Here is a 20,235-nt window from a genome sequence, read left to right as displayed (position 1 = left end):
TCCATCTACCACTAGATGGTATTGCTTCAGCAGGCACCTTTCCTGGCTGCTCTTCACCCTGGCTAAAACGCAGACCCCCAGAAAAGCAGGGGCCTCGGCTCATTCGTTGCAGAGCATTCCATCAGCACAGACTCTGTTCTCAATCTCAACGTCCAAATGTGCTCACTGTGCCAGATGAGCCCAAATCAACCGAGCTCAGCAGTCACACAACAGGTTGTGTTTTCAGGTTGCTTTTAATCTTTCACAGGCAGGCTGCACCACAAGTCACAGAGACCAGATAAAGGGGCTGCAGCATGGAAAGAGAATGCTCCAAGCATTGGAGGTGGGTAGGCAGAGTCACCAGACTAACAGGCTTTCTTGCTGCATTTGCTGCACAAACAGGGTTCCTTTCAGTGGCAGGCTGTCATGGAATCCTGGAATGGTTTGGGTTGGATTGGTCCTTAAAGATCATCTTGTTCCAACCTCCTGACACAGGCAGGGACACCTTCCACTAGACCAGGTTGCACCAAGCACTGTCCAGCCTGGCCTTGAACACTGCCAGGGATGGGGCAGCCAAAGCTTTTCCAGGCAACCTGTGCCAGTGCCTCAGCACCCTCACAGGGAGGAATGTTTTGCATGGAGCTCACTGCTGGGAGCCGGAAGGGTGTCTCAGGAGAGGAACTGCTCTGTACAGACTTCTGTTTTTATATTCTTCAAGCATCCCCTGACAATTGTTGCTGAGGATAACAGCTTAGAATAGCAGATCCTTGGTCTCAGCTAAATTGGCAGCTTCTTGTGCTTGCAGCATCGTTTCTGCTTAAGGGCAAAGTTTATCTTTGCTCTATAATGCAGAGGTAAGGCAGGTCTGTGGTCTGCCTGAAATTTCAGAATGCTGCTGTATGAAATCTGGAGCAAACAGACAAGACTCTGTATACTCCAGGTCTTTTAACATAACTGACACAAAAATGCAAATAAAAAGGTTTTGTATTTCCCATATGTGTTCCTGAAAGAAAAGCAGTTAAATATGCAAGAAATCATTCGGCAATATTTTTATTGGTCTGGCAGATGAAGATACCAAGTAATTTTACATTCAATATTAATGACTTGGGCTGTTAAGCTTTGAGTCGTTTGCTACTTCCTAATGCTCAATATGCAGCTTTATAGTAAGTTTATTTGATGTGAGACTTATTCCATTTTTATGTTTCATTGGTTTGTTGTTAGATTGCTTTTCCTACTGTGGAAACAAACAGGAAAATCAAACCAGAAGTGGAAAGAACATCATGTATATAGTGATTAAATGCTCACCACACCTATATTAATATCTTTCAGTCAGCTGATTTATATCTTAACTATGCACCGATTGTTCTGCCAAATTACTTTTGTTCACTCTGTAATCCATAAATAACCAGAACCTGCTCACACATTCAGGTTGGGTTTAATGAGTGGATAGCTGGGGTTTAATTAGATGCTTTTAAGAACTGCTTTGAAGTTTTAAGCTCATGTTACACTGAAAATCCTCCTTCCATCCCCATCCAACTGGGCAAGGACTGCAAAGTACCTCCTGGTCTACACTCCCATGCAAATTGTCTCTCTTGCTGGCTCAGGAAGCAGTGGAATTAAAAGAGAGTAGAGATATATTGTTTTAAAAGGGTGTAAAATTAGCTAGCTTATAGTGAAAGTGTGACCGTGAGTGCCAGACCTTCTGTAAGCACTGAACAGCCCAACTGTGCTGCATCTTAAACAGGAGGGAGCCACTGTTGGTTGTTGCTCCTTCCCTCCCACCTTTACACACTGTAGCTGCTGTGCGGTGTCATGTCCATCACATCTACCCCAGACCAGGGAAATTCACCCTGAGCCTGAGTAAGCTCTGAGAGGCAAGCTCACAGCAGGGATTACCAGAACACTTATCTCCTGACCTTACTGCTTTCAAGGAAAACAACCCTCTCTTCTATTTCTTCTCTTCCAGGCTCATAGGCAGCAGGATGCCCATGAGAGAGACCTTCATGCTGTGCCATGTGCTGTTTGGCACTGCACAAGGAGCAGGACAGAGGCTGGGCTGCAGGAAGGCGTGAGGAAAGAGCAATGCATGGAGTTAGTGAGTCACACGACTGAGATTTGCCATGGCTTGAATGGTGAGATAGCATTTTACCATAAAAGGGGCAAATATGGTATTGCTGTAATAGATGAGATTCAATTAAACAGCAACATTCAATTAAACAGCTTCCAGGGCTATTGTCTGAAAGATTGTAATGCTTTGTGTTCCTGCTAGAGCTGTTGAGCACAAACAAATGAGACTGATTGCACAACACTGGTCTCCTGTTGAAAGCTGTGCTCAAGTCCATCCCTTGGTGAATATTTAAGCAGAGTAGAGTAGCTTCAACAGGAAAATGAATAGCTTAAACAGAGCAGCATTGTGGAGATGTTCAGTGCAAAGTTAGGCTACAGGACAGTGCAATATGCCCCAATCCTTCGTTACACTGGGGACTGTTTCACTCAGATTTTGACCAGAAACTTCATCTTTGTTTGGAGAAGGAATTTTGATTAAAGTTAGTGCCAGGAAAGCAGGAAACCTCTACGAGAACAAACCTCCTTTGTAACAGGACAGGATAAGAAAACTTTATGGTTTCTCTTTGGAAAATGTCTTAGCCCTTGCCTGGCTTTTTTTGTTGTTCTTGTTCCTCATTTACAGTGTTTTGTACTGGTGAGTTTATCCAAACACATCAAGAACATGGTTTTCTGCAGCTCCAAGACCACTGCCTTTTGCTGCTAAGCCCAGGCCTCCACCCAACCGGCGGTGTGCTCGGCTGCGGTTCCGCCGGGCACCGACAGCTTCCATGTCCCTCAAGGAAAGCACTCTGAAGCAGCACGGCCTCTAGCACGACAGCCGACGCCATTGTCGCCCGTACGGGCCGGGCAGCAGATAGGCGCTCGGTTGCTATGGAGACGAGGCGCTGCCGACTGCGCATGTGCGGCCGCTCCGGAGGACTTCCGGCACACCAGAAGCTTCGGTGCAGCGGCGAGCGGAGCGCTGACCATGGACCGTTACGGGCCGCCGGTGGCCGGGGTGGGCTCGGTTCCCGTGCCCGATTTCAGGCAGTAAGTCCTTGTGAGGGGAAGGGAAGGGCAGGCACCCCTGCGGTGTGGCAGGGGCTGCCGGCAGGCCTCGGCTGGGCCGCTAGGAGGGGGGTTCTGCTAGGCCGCGGCCGGCGGGGGGTGCTCCCGTTGACTCGGGACCCCCGAGGAGGCGGCCGCGGAGGGTGCAGTGTCCGGGCGGTACTCGGGAAAGAGGGACTGCCTATCTCGTATTGCTGGCGAGATGAGGGGAGCGGGGGAGGCCCCGGGTTTGCCCTGAGCGTTCCGCTTAACCCTGGGCAGCCTCAAAACCCCTGCTCTGCAGTTAGAAAGTCGCTTTGGGGCCGGGGTTAGACACGAACGTTCGCTTTTGCTGCGTAGGGAAGTGATGAAAGGATGGCAGTGTAAGGAAAGTGTATGTCAACGCTGGAGGTTTTAACTTTGCTCATAAGCTGGACCTCATCTTACTGTTCTATGGGTAGGGGTTAAGTAGAGAATAGTTTCTAGTTTCTGGTGGGGAAGTTTGAATGGGTTTATGTTCTCCATCCCGACAGACCTTGAGACAAACTCTAGTAAAGGGAAGTTTCCAAATATTTCTTTTATTTTGTTTTATTTGGGGTGTTTGTGTTTTGTTGGGTTTTTTTGGTTGTTTTGTTTTAAAGCTGCTTAATGTGCAGTCTGAAAGTATGGCAGTACATGACCAGGAAAAAGTGCTGTTGGTGTTAGTGGAAAAGTTGTGTGTGGCTGCTAAAGGGCGAGTTCTTGTGGCTTTTTGTCTCTCTTCCTCATATTTTTCTAAAGAAATGTTAAGAATAAAATGTGATTTCAAGCAATATGCTATGGCACAAATGTGTTTGGAGAAAACATTTTGAAAATACTTATACAAGAATTGCTGTGGATGTGCCTGGAAGTTTTAGGAATTATGTATCCCTGACTTGAGGTGGAATTTATGCTTGTTTGTGTGCCAAAGCTTTAAGGACACATGCCCTTGAATCCAGTAGTTTTTGCCAGTCAGAAGGCTATTGCTTGGTTTGCATGTCTACTTCAGCATGAAATAATGTAATCAGAGTGAGTGAAAGCTGTTGAAAGTACACACAAAACCAAGCTGTATGTAGTGTGTTGTAAATACAAAACCTGTTCTGGCAGATCACTTTCAGGGAGAGCTTACCAAGCATGTAATCCTTGGTTGTGATTCTTTCTCAAAGTCTTTTACGTCTGTGAAGGTCTCAAGGTCTCTTTAGGTCTGTCTTTTAGGTCAAAGTTTAGGTCTGTGAAGGAAAAAAGTTACTGATGTTTTGGTGTATTGGCTCTGTGCTCTGATTATTGCTATAGTTACCCAACTTTCTTAGTGGAAACTAAAGAGGAACAATAATAAAAAGGAACTTTGTTTCCAAAAGTAAGCCCTTAAAGTCATTCTGCGTACTTCCCTCTTCACCCGAGTGTGCAGGATTTGTCATTTTCCTAGACTTGTAGTTCTTTTTCAAAGCAAGACAGAACTTGGCAAGTTTTAAGGCAGAATGCTATCTTATGGCAAGTGTATATATTTAATCAGGATGTAATAATACACTGATAAGCATACTAATGTAAACACCCTGTGTTATTAATGCTTGCAAAGCAGTAACAGGGAAAAATCTAAAGACTGTGTTTAATCTTGTATGTGAGCTTGGACTGGCAGAACCATTACATTGTTTTGAATGCTGTAGTCAACAAATGCATACTCAGAGTCTTTATCACTTCCAAATGATAGAAGTACTCAATTCTAGAAGAATAATTAGCTTCTGGTTGGGATGAGTTCTTGTCCTGTTTCAGGTGTATATATTATGACTTTCTTCTGTGTGTAACTTTTCTTATTTATTTCAGAAATGAGGGTTCATTAACATCAACTTTACGAACACTTCTGTTCTTCACAGCTCTAATGATTACATTACCTGTTGGGCTATATTTTTCATCAAAGGCTTATATATTTGAAGGTAATTCTGTTTCTGCCAATTAGCATTACTGTTAAAGAGCAAAAGAACAGTCCTCTAATAGCATCTTTGTTTTCCTTCCTGTTTTAAATATTTGTTTCCTTATGCAGATTAATGGCCCTGTAATGTCTAATTAGAACAAAAAACTATATAAATAGTCTGTGCATCCTTCCCTGCATCATGGTCTTGGTTTGTATTGTACACAGGTGCATCCATTCCCCTTACCTAAAGGGTATCTAACACCACTCTGCAGCAGACTTTTATCCAAATCACCAGGGCTATGTTTCCTGCAAGTGCTGCAAACTAATTGTGTAAAGATACTGTTGTTTACTGGGTTTATTTTTTAGCTTTTTGAAACATACCTGTATTGTAAGTGTAAAGCAGTTGTCATATACCAGTTTCAGATACTGAATGTAGTTGCTTGTAGAGTTTCCTTTTAATAATAAGAAAAACGATGTTTTAGCTGTTTATTTGGAGCAGTACTATCAAACTGCTACCAACCAGCCACATTCTAGCCTTGGTTCTGCAAGGCTTTGATAACTTCCTAATACTGTCGGAGAAAAGTGTCTTCCTTCAAAAGTGCTCTTTTAGAGAGCAGTTTGTGAGTTCTTCTTTGGTGTGCTGCTTTATGTGGTTCTGAAGCTGAAAGCTTTTAAGTAACTTTCAAGATCCCTTTTCACCCTTTCCCCCTGCTCCCTGAGGTGTAGCAAGCTGAGCCTTAACTTTGCTGTGTCAATTAATGGCAAGATCTGTCAGCACTGATAGGCTGGGTTTGTGTTTGGAGAGTGGTGATTTTCGTGTGCTGTGATGAATGAAGAAAAATGGTATTTGTTTTTTAATTTAGACTTCTGCTACTTGAAGGCTTCTTACATGTGGTATGCATTCATGTGTCTTAAGGAATTGGTGAGGAATTACTGGTCTATGGTCTAAATACAAAATGTAGAAGTCTTTTAAATTTAATTGTTGCTTTACCATTCTATCCCATTACAGTAGCAAATAAATTACATGCTTGCCCATTTTCCTGCCCCACAAGAGTGTTATACTTTTGGAAAAAAGGATGTTGATTTTTACTTGATACTGACAGTACCAAAAAAAGGGAATGTTACAGAACTCTAAGCTGTTGACTTCCAAACCAGGATATTTAATTTTAAATATTGAATAATTGCAGTCTCCTCTATTCCCAAAATAGTTGCAGGGTCTGGAATTAGTGTGGTAAATTCTTTCCTGTGATTCCTGCAGAGCTCAGTCATTCTGATAAATGTAACTTTAGTCTTCAGGAAAAAATGTGATTTGCTGTTTCAGTGTTCCTAATAACTAATGCTCTTTGCTTTCTTTTATTTTCTCAGGTACCTTAGGAATGTCGGACAGGGACAGCTATTTTTATGCTGCCATAGTTGCTGTCATTGCTGTTCATGTGGTACTTGCTCTCTTTGTATACGTAGCATGGAATGAGGGCTCTCGACAGTGGCGGGAAGGCAAACAGGACTAGGATGAAGATCATTGTCATCTGATGCCTACAGACTGTAAATCAGATTTTTGTGAGCTGAGAAAAAACATTCTTGTTGTTGAGAAAACATTCTTGTTGTTGAGAAAACATTCTGTTCTTTAGCCAGCATCTGCTACGTGGAGCTGAGGTCTTCACCTGGAATTCAAATGAAATCATTATTTATTAAAAAAACCAATCATGTAGCTATCTTTGTCATTCGTAGTACTTTTCTGGCTTGCTTTGAAAATAATGTTGTCACGAAGCAAGCATTTCTGGGTTTAGAAGTAATTGCAGGAATAGAATGGGTTGGAAACTCAGGTGATGTCTTTCTAACATGAAATACAAAGGGTTTTCTAGTTTTGTTTTTGTTTTTTTATGATTATTTTCAGATGTAACTTTTTATTAAAGTGTAAAATTCAGTCTTTCATTTTAGGAGGACTGTTGTATTGCTTCTTTGCTTATTTTTCCAGTCTTCTACAGTTAATATTGATAAGGGAAAGTAAATGACATAGCGTGTTTCTTTTTGTGTCTGCATTTATGTGTTCTTGATAATTGCTAAATATTGTAGTTGGATATCCTGGGGTGAAGTGGTATCAGTAATGGCTATAAGCCAATCTCCTGGATAGTAGAGGAATGAGCCAAGAGAAAACAAGCTGTAGCCACCTGTAGACTTTGTCCTTTAAGAAGCAGAACACAAGAGTGATCATATGGAAAATTTGCTTCTGTTCATAAATATGAACTTGTGCACTGTGACATGATACAATATGTTGATTGGTTTCTTTTTTTCCTTAGTTGTGTGTAGAAACCCTCTGTAGCCAAACCATAATGAGATTTTTGTGTTGCAGGATAACCTGAACTTCATTCCACTGCTGTGCTGTTGTTGGCAAGCTTTTAGTGTGTAGATAAAACATTTCTCCTAAAGTTCCAGCAATGCATAGAACTTTCCTAACACTGACAAGTGCTGTTAGGCCGCTGTGCTTGAGGTGATTCTGTTAGCTGGAGTCTTCTGGTTTGTTGTTTTAGTTGAACCATGTTTGGAGGTCTTCTGCTCAGTATCAGCTGGGAATAGTTTTGGTGCTACATTTGTCCATAGTAAAATTTTTCTTCAAGCCTTTGTGTCATTTATTGATTATGTTCTGTTGCGGTCTAAAACAAGCCGCACAGAGCTGGGAAGGAGAATCCAAAGAATGTAGCTACCACGGGTTGAGATAAGAACAGTTTAATAACTGAGGTATAACACAAATCACTCCTGCTACTACTACTACTAATAATAATGATAAAGGAAATAATAAGTGAAGAGAATACAACACCTCACCAGCTGCTGACTCATAACTCACGCCACCCTGCCCGACCGAGCACTGACCTATACCTCCTCCAACCCCCAGAGTCCCAGTCCTTCCGGGGAACTCTCCGCTACATCCTGGGTATGACGTGCTGTGGTATGGAATACCTCTTTGGTTAGTCTGGGTCAGGTGTCCTGTCTCTCCTTCATCCCGGCCTCCCCTCCTCCCTGGCAGAGCATGAGGCTCAGAAGGTCCTTGCACAAACCAAACATTTGAGCAGTAACTCGAAACATATTTGCTATCAGCAACCGTTCCCAGCCCGAAAATCAAAACACAGCATTGCACCAGCTACCAAGAAGGAGAAAAAATTACTGCTACTGCTGAACCCAGGACATGTTCCCAGGTCTCCTTCTTCTCATCTCTACACAGTTCCAGCCCTGTGCAGGTATCTACCCCATGTCACACTCATGCAAATACATTTTTATATTATGGTGCTGAAATGTGAACTTTTCTCACCCAAGAGTCCATCGTCAGGTTGCTGCTAGCAAACTGAAGAAGGGTCTTGTAACATTTGAAATCCAATTTTGGGTTGTAAGCTGGCTTGTAGTGGAGATTAAGTAGGAACATAGCTATTGCGCTTTACTAGCTGGGTCTTGTGCTATATGTGTTTTATGTTTCACATACCAGAATCCCTAGATTGTTTAGATATAAAAATGTGAGAAGTTTATGCTATAAGAATAAGCACTGTAATGTCTCAGCCACTCAGGTAAATGGCGCAGTGGAAATAGTTGAATGGTGGAATTACATCACGACTAGAGAACTCGAAGAACAGAAAGTGCAGACATGCAGCATGGAGTATACATGGAGTAAGTGATGCCCTACTGAGACTCCTGTTGTGCCTTATCAATACTAAGGTTTAGTATTGTTGATTTAGATGTTTCAGGAGCTATATTGGGGTCTCTTCAGGTTGCATGTTTTCTTACCATGTGTCTGATGTTCCTGTTAATGCAAAGCTAATTCTCATGGCAATTTTTAAATAGTTTAATGGCCATTGTAATACTGTGCTATATTGGGATTGCATGGTAAGGTTTTGTTAGCAGGGGGGCTACAAGAGTATCTTCTTTGCCTGAAGCTTCCCCAGTCTCATAGAGACCCGCTGCTGACCAAGGCTGAGCCCATCAGAAACACCATCCCTATAACTGTCCATCTTCATAAAAATTTGGTGCATTTTCTGAAGCTGTAACTGAAACACCAGTGAGATGGGCTGTGTTTTCTGTGCATCAGTGACAGTGGTAGCACCTCTGCGTTAATGTATTTAAGAAGAGGAAAAAACTGCTGTGCAACAGCAGCTGGAGAGAGGAGTGAGAATATGCGAGAGGAACAGCTCTGCAGACCCCAAGGTCAGTGAAGGAGGAGGGGAGGAGGTGTGGAGGTGTGCCAGACACTGGACCAGATACTCTCCTAAAGCTCATGGTATAGATCTTGGTGAGGCAGGCTCTCCCCTTGCAGCCCATAGAGATCAATGGTGGAGCAGATACTGATCTGCAGCCCGGGGAGGACCCCACATCAGAGCCGGGGAGTGCCTGGAGGAGGCTGTGACCCTGTGGGAAGCCCACCCTGGAGCAGTCTGTTCCTGAAGAACTGCAGCCCGTGGGAAGGATTCACATCAGAGAAGTTCATGGAGGAATGTGTCTCATGGGAGAGACCCCATGCTGGAGTGGGAAAGTGAGATGGAAGGAGCGGCAGAGACAGCATGTGATGAACTGACCTCAATCCCCATTCCTTCTGCACCACTGGAGGGGAGGAGGTGAAGAAAAGTGGGAATGGAGCCTGGAAAGAAGGGAAGGGTGGGGGGAAGGTGTTTTAACATACAGCTTTTGTTTCCGATTACTCTGATTTGTCTGGCAATAAATTAAATTTCCCCAAGTCGAGTCTGTTTTGCCCATGATGGTAGTTGGCGAGTTATCTCTCCCTGTCCTTATATTGACCAATGACCCTTGTGTTGTATTTTCCCTTGTCTGTCTGAGGAGGTGAGTTGATGGAGCAGCTTGGTGGGCACCTGCTATACAGCCAGCATCAACCTACAACGTTACAGATGTGGAAACTGGTAAAAGTTGTGGAGAGATTAATGTTCTGTTGCTCTGGGTTTTATTTTCTATAAAATGCCAATGTAAAATTTTTACAGTGTAGTACTTTAAATTAGAACTGTAAATTTGTTCATTTTATTACTAGGAATGGATTTGAGACAACTGTTTTTAAGGTAGAATTGGGAATACTTGGTCTGCATAAACCATTCAGTACTGGAAAACTGCCTCTCGCTTAGTGGTCTGTGTTCGCATAGGTTGACAGTTGGGCAGTTTATCTAAAGCAAGAATTGTATCTAGGAGTGTGCAAATACCTTGAGACCAAGATTGTAGCAGAAGTTTTCTGCAGTGTTTTCCAAGGCTACTGACAGTGAAGACACTGGAGGCATTGAGAAGTGGAACATCGGTGGCTACCCAAAGTTAGTTTAGTTTCCTTCTGTGCTTATAATCGGGGGCTTTTTTTGAATGCCTGCAGAGCATAGTGGTGGGTGCCCAGCCTGTGAGTGTGCAGGTGAGCACCTTTGGTTTGTGCTTAGAAATGCCTGACATAAGTAATCTGTTAACTGCTAGCACTGAGTAGGACGTCTCCAGAGGAAATGGTGATGTTGGTGATCACATTGTTAATTTCGTCATTGATTAATGTACATGAACCTTACAGTATATTCAAAACAAAATGCTACCTACCTAGTTTGTTGTGTAAGAGGGGGCTTAGTAATAACTGTCACTTAACATTGAAAAACAAAAACCCAGAAAAAACAGACAAACCCACATTCACCCCTCAAAACCGCAACCTCTTGCATCATTCTCACAGTGCAGGTAGTTGGATGCTATCAAACTTACAAGAAGTTAAAGGATGTAGTTTTGCCACGCTGCTAATGCAGCACAACAAACTAGAGGGCAGGTTTTTCTGCCTCATGTCTGTGATGGGAGAGGGGAAGTTGTGCTGGCTCATGAACAGTAAACTGCCTGATGTTACTGCTGAGAATAGTTCAGGTGAGTACCAGAGGAGAATGGAGAGGGCTCTTAAAGCAGCAAACTAAGCCACATGTTTTACTGTAGTATGGCTATGACTGGAATTTGGATAGGCTGCAGCCCATGGGAGGGGGAAGAGGTCCTGTGAAGCAAAGGAATGAACTGGGGGGGTGTGGAGATGAGGTAGGGGGAGGACCAGAATGTGCTTTGCGTGTGATGACTGAGCTACCATGTGCTTTTGTGCAGAAGTGTTTATTCCACTGTTCTCCAGAGGATTATGCAGAGCCATTGATCTGAAATATTCAATGTAAATCATACAAAATGACAAGCCAGTTCCATTTTTAACTTCCAGCTGAAGCTGTTCATGGGTTGACAGCTTTGTAGTGTGTGATCTGTGCCACACGTACTCAGCTTTGTCTTGTACAGGCTAACATTCTTACTGGCTGAGTCATCTCTTAGGGCAGGGTCAAGTGCTCGGTGTGTAAATATTCCTTTAAAAATAGCAAAGAACAACTGTCATTCTAATGTTTCATTAGCTCTAATCAACCATCAGGAGGAACAGGCTTCTTGTTTCAAGTTCACAGGGAAAAGTGCTTGCTGTTTCCCTGCAAGGGGAGGCTCTTGTGTGCCTGAATGGGGCTTGCAAAAAGGAAACACTGTGTACTTCGGGCCGCCCACAGCCATTCTCTTACATCTGTGGTGAGGAATGACCAGGGAGAAGAACTTGGAAAATCACGTCATTGAGTTGGTAACTGTCCATCGGAATGCCTGGGACTAAGTTTTCTTCGAGCTGATTTGCTGTCGTGTTTCACAACCCTCTCTATCCTACTCGCTTTGGATAGCGCATTCTTGATGAGATGATTTGCTGGGGATGCACAGTGTTTCCAGGAGTGATTGTGTGCTTGTAACTGCTTCTACACTAGTGCAGACTACTCATGGGGCTAGAAAAAAGCTGTTGATTCTTATAATTGGCACATGGCACGCTGTGGTTTATGTCTAGTGTGAATGGCCCAGGGCTTAGGCACAGGGGGTGTTATTAATTAAAACTGTTTTAATTGAAGGATGATTTATGACTGAGAGTTAACAGCAGTCAAAAATCAAAACCTGCTGTCGGTGTGGGCCTGTAAGGCAGGCACCACTGAGGAGCTGGTTAATACCTTTGCAGTTCTTCATCCTCAAGATGCAGTTTCTCTTGACTCATAACATCATGAATGTTGGAGATCATGAAGAAGTACTAAAGTTCAGCTTCACAGCTGGAATGCTCCATAAAACTGTCAAGGGAATGAGACATTGTGTAGATGGTTTGTGTCTGACAGAGAAGACAGAAGGACACGCTTTGGTCTCAAACCTTACCACAGTTTGAACCCTTTTGTAGAACCATTCTTAGAAGTAGCAAACACTGGATGAGTCTTAATTTGAAGCATTATGATAGAGCTGTTTTCTTTAGAAGCTTGTGTTGCATCCTCTGGGGTTGGTCCCTTTTCTGAAGGTCCTGTCACCTTTGCTGAACCAAGAGCATCTTTCTCCATCTAGCCTGGGTCTCCTTTGGGAACTCTGTGGAACTGTCTTCCCACCTTGCCACCTATCCTCGCACTTCCTTCCCTGTGTGCTCATGCTCCCTCCATGCCACTCCATTGCCACCCCTGCCTGACTCCTGTGAATGCCTGCAATAGTTGGACTTGATGATCTTAAAGGTCTCTTCCAATCTAAATGGTTCTATGGTTTTGTGTCGTTAATACAGCTTTTTTGCTCCCAGTGTAATGTATACTTTCACCAAAAAATCCAAAGGTGATTCTGATGATTTGGGTGTTTGAACTGGTTTGATGGTCTGTGTGTTAGGTGCAGCTGTGTTTCAATGTGGAGTGGCTGTAGCTCAAAATCTGCGGGTTTAGCCCAACATCCCTGAGGCTTTCTGTGTGAATATCAAATCCTGTGCTCCATGTGTTTAATAGAGGGTCCTCTGTCTTAACACTTAGTGGCCTCTGCAGGGTTATTAGACATAATCCTGAATAGAAGCTGTTTCACAGCTCCTAGTTCTACTAAGTGAAAACTGGATCTTTATATCGTTGTTATACGCGAAATAAGATTGCAATGGCACCTCTCTTCATGGTAATGACTGCCTGATCTGTTCTGTTAAGCCAGTTTCTGTATTTTGAGCTAGCATTTATTTCTAACCCATTATAATTTTACAAGCAGTAGCAAGTTCCTCATTCTTTTTAGCACTCTTTACCTCTCCTTGCTATTTGTCAAGTGCTTTTGATGGGAGCAAATATTTTCTATAGCGTGACATCTGTTGTGATTGCTAGTTAAGATTACATTGAGCTTTGTAGGGAAAGATGAGGTTTTAATGCTCTTGGTGAAGATTGTGCTTTCAGAATCTTAGTGCTGTTAGTTCTGCTATTAAGGTATGAAAATAGTAAGGCCAAGGGGAAGAAAGTTTTAATTCTATAAGCAATTCTTGATCAGATTGCTATTTGTGCTGGGCTTTGGGAGGAGTGATTAACAACACCTAAACAATAATATGTTTCTGTTGTCATATGCTTCTTACATTCCAAACAGTCCAACTCTGTGCTCAAATGTAGTTTTATTTTAGCATATTACAAAACTGAAGAACCTTTAAAGACTTTGAGTAGCATTGTTGGTGTGATCTAGGCTGCTTTCACTCTTCCAGCTCTTAATGAAAACTACATTGAGCCTCTTGGTAAGGAATTCTTAGTATGCATGATGCAGCTCCTCAAGAAGCTTGTCCATGCCAAAAGGCCATGTTTGCATTATATCAAGCTTATGCAAGGGACTAGTTTGAAAGCAGAGCTCAGTGCCTTTTGAACTTTCTACCTCAGGTCAGCTGTGCTCTGAATGAGTGATCTCAATTGCAATTTGATAGGATAAACAACTTTTGTGTGCTTTTTATGGACTTTGTTCAAATGGCAAATAGGTAATTCTCAGCCCAGAAGGTTACGGATTGGTTGACCAGTAAGATGAATTGCTGTGTTGTGGGAGCCAGTGGGCTCCATTCTCCTGTGATGAACAGGCGAGGCTTTGCATTGTAAGGGAAGTTCCCTTGCCTATGATCCTGGTTTTTGCAGAATGAATAAGGTCTGGTCCTAAATCTGATGATAATATGAAATGCATAAGATGAGATATTAGAGGTATTTGTGCCAGGAGTCTGTAATAATGGATGGATAAGGAGAGTTATCTGTCAGTAACAGGACATCAACTGGCTTCTTTTTCTCATGTCTGTTCTTTACATTTCCCCAGGAAAAAACTCTACTTAAACTAGGCTTTTGAGACTCAATACAAATTTAAGCTGCTTATTCTTTGCCCAAAATAGGGCTTTTGGATAAAACTCTGGTGTTGGTGTTGATGAATTTTCCTCCCCAGAATATCCTGCATATTCCTTTTGTGCAAAGAAAGATTGTCCAGGGTTTAGCTGTAGCAGTCATTTCTTCTCCCAGAAGCTGGTGCAGTGCTGTGTAACTTTAGCCTGTAACCAGTGTTTTGAGTTGTTGCTAAGTAATGTTTAATCCAATCAAGGACTTTTCAGTCTCATACTCTGCTGATGAGCACAAGAAGCCAGGAGGAAGCAGAGACACTTGACCCAAACTAGCCTAAGGGGTATTTCATACCACAGCATGTCATGCCCAGTACATGCTCACACTATACTGCATGCTCTCCTCCTTTAACAGTTCTGAGTATTCCATTAAACCCCTGTTTCAGTAGATCTTTGCCATTGTTCATCTGCCTTTAGGCTTCTTTCAGGCATACCTTTACTCTGTTTGATCATTTCCTTCCTCCTTCTTCTAAAATCTTACATAAAAATCATTTAAAAAGTGCTATTTGGAGTTTGCACATTGCTGGAGGATGATGCTGCACTTGAATCGTACAATTCCATTATCCTTTTGCTAGTGTTAGCACTGTGTTCTTGTCACACTTCACACTTCAAGAGCACATCCATTTGCCCATGAGACTGGAAGAATATGGCAGTGAGTAAATGATAAAGGAATTAAACTAATATACAGACCCTATTTTTCCATTTATGCCTTGCAGTGTGTACATGTCTTAGCCTTAGCTCTAAACAGTGTATTGTTTGGGGAAGTATGTTCAAGCATGACTAATCTGCATTTGTCTCTCTCTCCCAAAGCATTGTGCCAATTGAAATGTTTTATTTCTCTGTGTTTAAAGAATATTCTTTCATAACCCAAAAGCTATTTTTCCTTGAACAATCGGTTGGAGTGTTTTTATTCGTCTTTTTATTATTTAAGCATTTCTATCTACAATACACAATAGAGGCAAATGAATTGATTTTTTATTTGGAGACAAGCTTGCTTTTTATCCTACAGAAATGATGATTCATGAGATTCATCCAACTCTCATCTGTATTCCTCCCCCAGCTAATAAGTTAAATGTGAGTTTTGTATTTGTATTAAAAGGCAGCCTATGCTTACTTTACCAGGGAGCTTGTTTGAACATTGAGTACACAAGAGGAAAATTCCTTGCCACAGTAAAACTGCATCTCTGGGCATTAAGGAGCTTTGCAAGATTTGATCACTAAGTGAAGAAAACAGCATTAGATTTATTGTTCATGTTTGCAGTGATCCTAGTCTGGTGTGCTTATAACTTCATGGTGATGCTCTGACACATGAAAAGACAGCAGAAGGCAGAGACCTGTCATGTTTTGTCTTCAGGCCTGTTAATCCTGCAGGTGGAGAGTATCAGGATGTATGAGATGCTACAGTGATCTAGGATAAAAGCATTCTCTATTTGCATTCTGACTGATGATATTGTCCTGCAAATGGTTGTGCAGGTTTAACTGAGAATGTAGTGTGGAGAATGGATGTAGGAGCTTCAAGTCAGTGTTGCTGCTGCAGCCCTGTGCTGTGATAAGGCACCCTTAGCTGGAGCTGACTCCCATGTTAACACAGCCAAGTTTGTTTAAAGCCAAAATGAGGTATGGCCTTGCAGTGTGATGCACCATGCACTGCAGCTGAAATGAAAGGAGAGCTTGATCAGTACAGTTCACTGCATGACAGGTAGCCAGTTTCTCGGCTGTGGTTTTGCATTGAGCTTTTTCAACTGGGCAAAGTTTTTTGACCATCTGTGCCTTGCACATATTGGAATGACTAAGAGAAGGATGTTGAGGCTGATTTTCCAGAAACAGTAGAAACTCCATGTGTAGCTACCTCTTCCCTTCCCCATCTTATGGGGTGGGAGGGACCGGCTGCAATTACAGAGGCTGCAGAACAGAAATGTCCATACTCTTCATCAGTCAGAGCTACAAGCTTCTTTCAGTATGACTCCAGCTCAGGACAAACTATCTATGAATTCCCATTAAAAGGGTTTTGGAGGTTTTGCAGCACTTCTGTCTTCCTGGAATTCTCCTCAGCAAATGTGCTGCTGAGAATGGAGTTCTTGAACTAGCTCTAGACCCTGCAGAAGTGCAAGTGGTTGACTGGGTCCTGTGTAGGCTTAAGCTTTATACCCCACAGGATGTTAAATGGAGCATGCATCTGCAAGAATAAAGGATTAAAGCAGCCTAGACCACCAACTTCACATTCTTCAGCGGAGGAAAACCACTTTGGGCAGACATGGCATGTGGGAGGAAGAAGAAATTCCACCATGGAAATGAAAAGTTGAGCTGTGTGTTGGAGTTCAAAGAGTGAAAACTCTGGAGGGTAATCAATGGTCCTCATTGCAAACTCAGGACCTTTTCAGCTGATACCAGAAGCTTAGGTGAGACAATTCTGCTATGTTGGGTAGCTCTGTGGATAGCCATGGAATGTCTTTATAGCTTGACAAGTAATATTTTGTTTCTCCTATCCCTTCTCAAGACAACTACAAGTGGAAAAACACTGTGATTGATGATCGCAGGCCAGTAGGCCAAGAGAGGTTAACTTGCTCTGACAGAGAGAGTGGCTTTCAGCTGGCTACAGCGAGCATGGTTTCATGGGCACTTCAGCACTAGAACTGACCTAAGTACAAGTCAGGTGGGATTTCTCAAGTAGATTCCTTTTAGCTGATATTATCAGCTTTCTTTAATTTGAATTGAATTATCTATTGGTTTGATGTAATCCTGTGCATAGGCTGAATGTAATGTATCGCTCCAGATTTAAGAGTGCAAGGTAAATTAATTCCCACTGCAAAGGGCAATCTTTGTGACTTCCAAACCCTCCCTTATGCTAAAAGTAATTTAAAAGTATATTATAATGAAGATAGTGTCTGCATGCCAAAAAAAATCCCATTTCACAGAAAAGTGACTTACACAGTGTGAATTTTGCAGTTTGATGGTGTTTCATATAACAGGGTATTAGTTTCTGTGTTCTTTTGTAGATACCTGCTCATTAAGTAAGATTTTCTTTACGAAGTGTAGTGGCTGTTTAAGTGCTTTAGGGGATGAGCATATTTATTACAAGCTGATAATCCTTGTAACTCGTTACATTAAAATATAAATGGATTGGATTGTAGTGCAATGAGGAGCGTGAAAATTATTATTAAACTGTGGAAATAAATGTGCTAGAACCCTAAATAGTATAATAATCCTTTAAGGGGAAATTGCACCTTCATTAGTTTGTAATGGTATTGTGATTGGCTTTGTTTTAGCCCAACTTTTAGTCAATGCCTCATGAAAATCTTATGACTTCCATTCCAAAATGACATCAAAGAGGAAAGGAGAAAAACAGTCTTGACAAAACCAGGTCACTACATCAGTAAGAGCAGAGTGGGCTGAGCAGCTCTGCTTCCTAAATCAAAGCCTTGCTGCAGGAGCATTGCTGTGTTCCTGTTAGCGTGTCACAAGTGCCATTCTCAGCAGTGAGGGACCAAAAAGTGTCACAACAGCAGATAAAGGGCTGAAGAGCTTGGCCAAAGCCTGTTACCTCTCCTGTCAGAGCATTGATGTCCTGAGATGGAGGTGCTCAAGGCATCCCTTTGTGGGGAAGGTCCTGGTCCCACCTATGCTTTGTATCCAGCCCCTACACAAATGAGGAATAATGAGTCCTTTGTGCTTAAATCAAGCAAGGGAGCTGAGCTGTTCTGCTAGCCCCATGGTTCTAGAAAAGCAAGGGTCCTTTCATAGGCTTTGTTAGGAACTTCTAGGGCTGGGAGGGACTAAGGATCTTCGAAAGCAGACACATCTCTGATGTCTCTGAACCGTGAGGAGTATGTGCAGGCCTGTTGCCCATCTCAGAGTGAGAAACAGTAGTGGTGGGGTGGGAGCTGGAGAGCATTCATGAACAGTTCCTGGTCCCATGCTACAGCTAAGGGACAGTTTAGTGTATTATAGCCAAAATGTAACAGGATAATTATGTAGCTGGCAGGGCCAGGTAATATCTAGTATAAGCTCCAGTGACATACTGCTTGTTTCACAGTGTTTTGTGCAAGGTGGGAGTGCTGCGGTGTGCTGGTTTTGCCGTTTGCTGCTGTCTGGTGAAGTGGGTGAAAAGAACTAAAGAAAGAAGGTGTGTTTCCTATTTTGTGGGGTTTAGAATGAATAATCAGCAGTGGCAGCCATAGCAAAGTGCCAGGGGTTCCTCTGGGACGCAGTCACTGAGCAATGATTTGCAGAGGATGGAGAACCTGGATGCAGGAGGCTCATACAGGTGTCTGTGTTCAAGAACAACCCCTGTTCGTGCCAAGAGGCCTCGCTCTTTGTGTTGCTTATTTACTTAATGGAGGACTTTACCTGCATCTTTGACCATATGAGTGCAAGGCCAGAGGTTTTGTGTTACCATGTGAGAGGCAGCAGCAGCACACAGTCTCTTGCAGGTTGCACTGAAGCCATCCAACACATGCAGGAGATGCTAAATGGGAACCACACAGCACAAGCTTTGCTCTTTAGGACACCTCAGGCATGATTTACTAAGAGCAAAGACCTAGTCTCAGGTTTGAAACTTCACACTGTGCAATCTGTCTCCTGACACAGCCACTAGTGAGCTCTGAAGCTGGAGTCTGCTACTGCACTTGTGATGCAGCTCATGATCCAATGTCCACCCTCGTTGGCAGAGACACCCTGGTTTGTAGTAGCTCAGCAAGGGGCTCAGGTTAGTCCCCTCTCCCCATGGCATCCTCCCAAGGCTCTGCAGGGGCATGGAGAGGAGGAGCCATGTAGGCATACATGGGGTCTGTGTCCTAGGGCAGGTTGTGCTTGTACAGAACCAATGTCAAACATAAGCTGGTGCCTGCTCTGACCAGCAGGTCCTGGAGAGGTAAACTCAGGGAAGGAGAGAGAACCTTTAATATACATTGGGAAGACCTGCCTTGGTTTCAAGTGAGTTAATGTCTCAGTGCAAAGGCTTTTCTGGGTAGGATTTTGAGCACAGCAAGATAATGATTCTGTCTCTGGGATTTTAAATGGCAATCATACATCTTGGAGTAAACAGAAGATAACGTGGGAGGTCTTTAATCCTGTCTTCTAGATTTATAATATGTAGGATTGTATATATACATATTATTGAGCTTTTTGTTTCATTTTGAGAGCTGCCATAGGCAAGCAAGTAACTAAAGGTACATACAGAGCATTTTAATGTGTCTTCTTCCTAAAATCATCTGAGCCCCTGCTTGACCACAGCCCCATCCTCCCATCTGCATTTTGTAAGGGTATTACCACTGTAATTAATAGGGGTTGTATAACAGTACCTAATTAAACTCTGATCATATAGTGTAAATTTAACTTGATTATCGTTAGCCTCAATGAACTCTGCAGGAGATTAATCCTGGTGATTCATTCAGCACAGACAGCAACAGTGCCAGTCCTGCAGAGGACCAAAACACTCGTGTACAGATACGCTTTATGATCCTAAACCCCATGAAGTAGTGCTGGGCACTGACGATAACACCGGTGTCAGTGACTGCAACTGAAGTCTCCCCATTGCCAGATTGGTTAAAAGGCACTGGGATGCCAGCAGGCTCCTACAGCACAGACCTTAAAATCACTGAATAAGGAGTCTGTGAGAGGATTATGGCTTACATAAGAGTTTTATGTCCATCCTGAAGCTAGACCCCCTGTCATTTGTGGGCTGTGTGCTGTGTCCACCAATGATTCACGGGCACCATCACCTGTCTTATAAAAGCTGGGAAGGTTTTGCCTGTGAGAACAGAGCAAAGGCAATAATGTCATTTATTTATCATGATTTCTGCGGATTAAAATGCTGTGTTTTTTGCTTCTGCACAGTGTGCTAGACAATGTTTCCACTTTTCCTTGCTAAAATACCAGCTCAGCCTTTGGTAAAATAATGGTTTTGGATTTTGGGGTTTTTCTTCTGTACCTAGTCCTGAAGTACAGGGCATGGGGTTTGTCCTGTTGTTGAGCACATCTGTTTGCTTGCTGCTAATAATAGTGCAATCAATGGGGCTGATTCCTGCATATTCTCTAACGGTAGCTCAGAAGACCCAGATGA

At 42.8% G+C, this 20,235-nt stretch overlaps 1 protein-coding gene across 1 annotated transcript; it reads left to right on the top strand.

Moving 5' to 3' along the window:
• The first annotated feature begins 2,955 nt into the window (after positions 1-2,955).
• VMA21 (vacuolar ATPase assembly factor VMA21) lies at positions 2,956-7,615 on the top strand. The gene is made up of 3 exons (XM_013128829.3): positions 2,956-3,075; positions 4,912-5,021; positions 6,365-7,615. Exons 1-3 carry the CDS (start codon positions 3,014-3,016, stop codon positions 6,505-6,507), a joined length of 315 nt encoding a protein of 104 aa, XP_012984283.1. The 5' UTR covers positions 2,956-3,013; the 3' UTR covers positions 6,508-7,615.
• Positions 7,616-20,235: the final 12,620 nt, after the last annotated feature.

The sequence above is a fragment of the Melopsittacus undulatus genome, chromosome 6 (genome assembly GCF_012275295.1).
Source record: "Melopsittacus undulatus isolate bMelUnd1 chromosome 6, bMelUnd1.mat.Z, whole genome shotgun sequence".
In the NCBI taxonomy this organism is placed as follows: Eukaryota; Metazoa; Chordata; class Aves; order Psittaciformes; family Psittaculidae; genus Melopsittacus; species Melopsittacus undulatus.
This window is presented reverse-complemented; position numbering and strand designations above follow the sequence as displayed.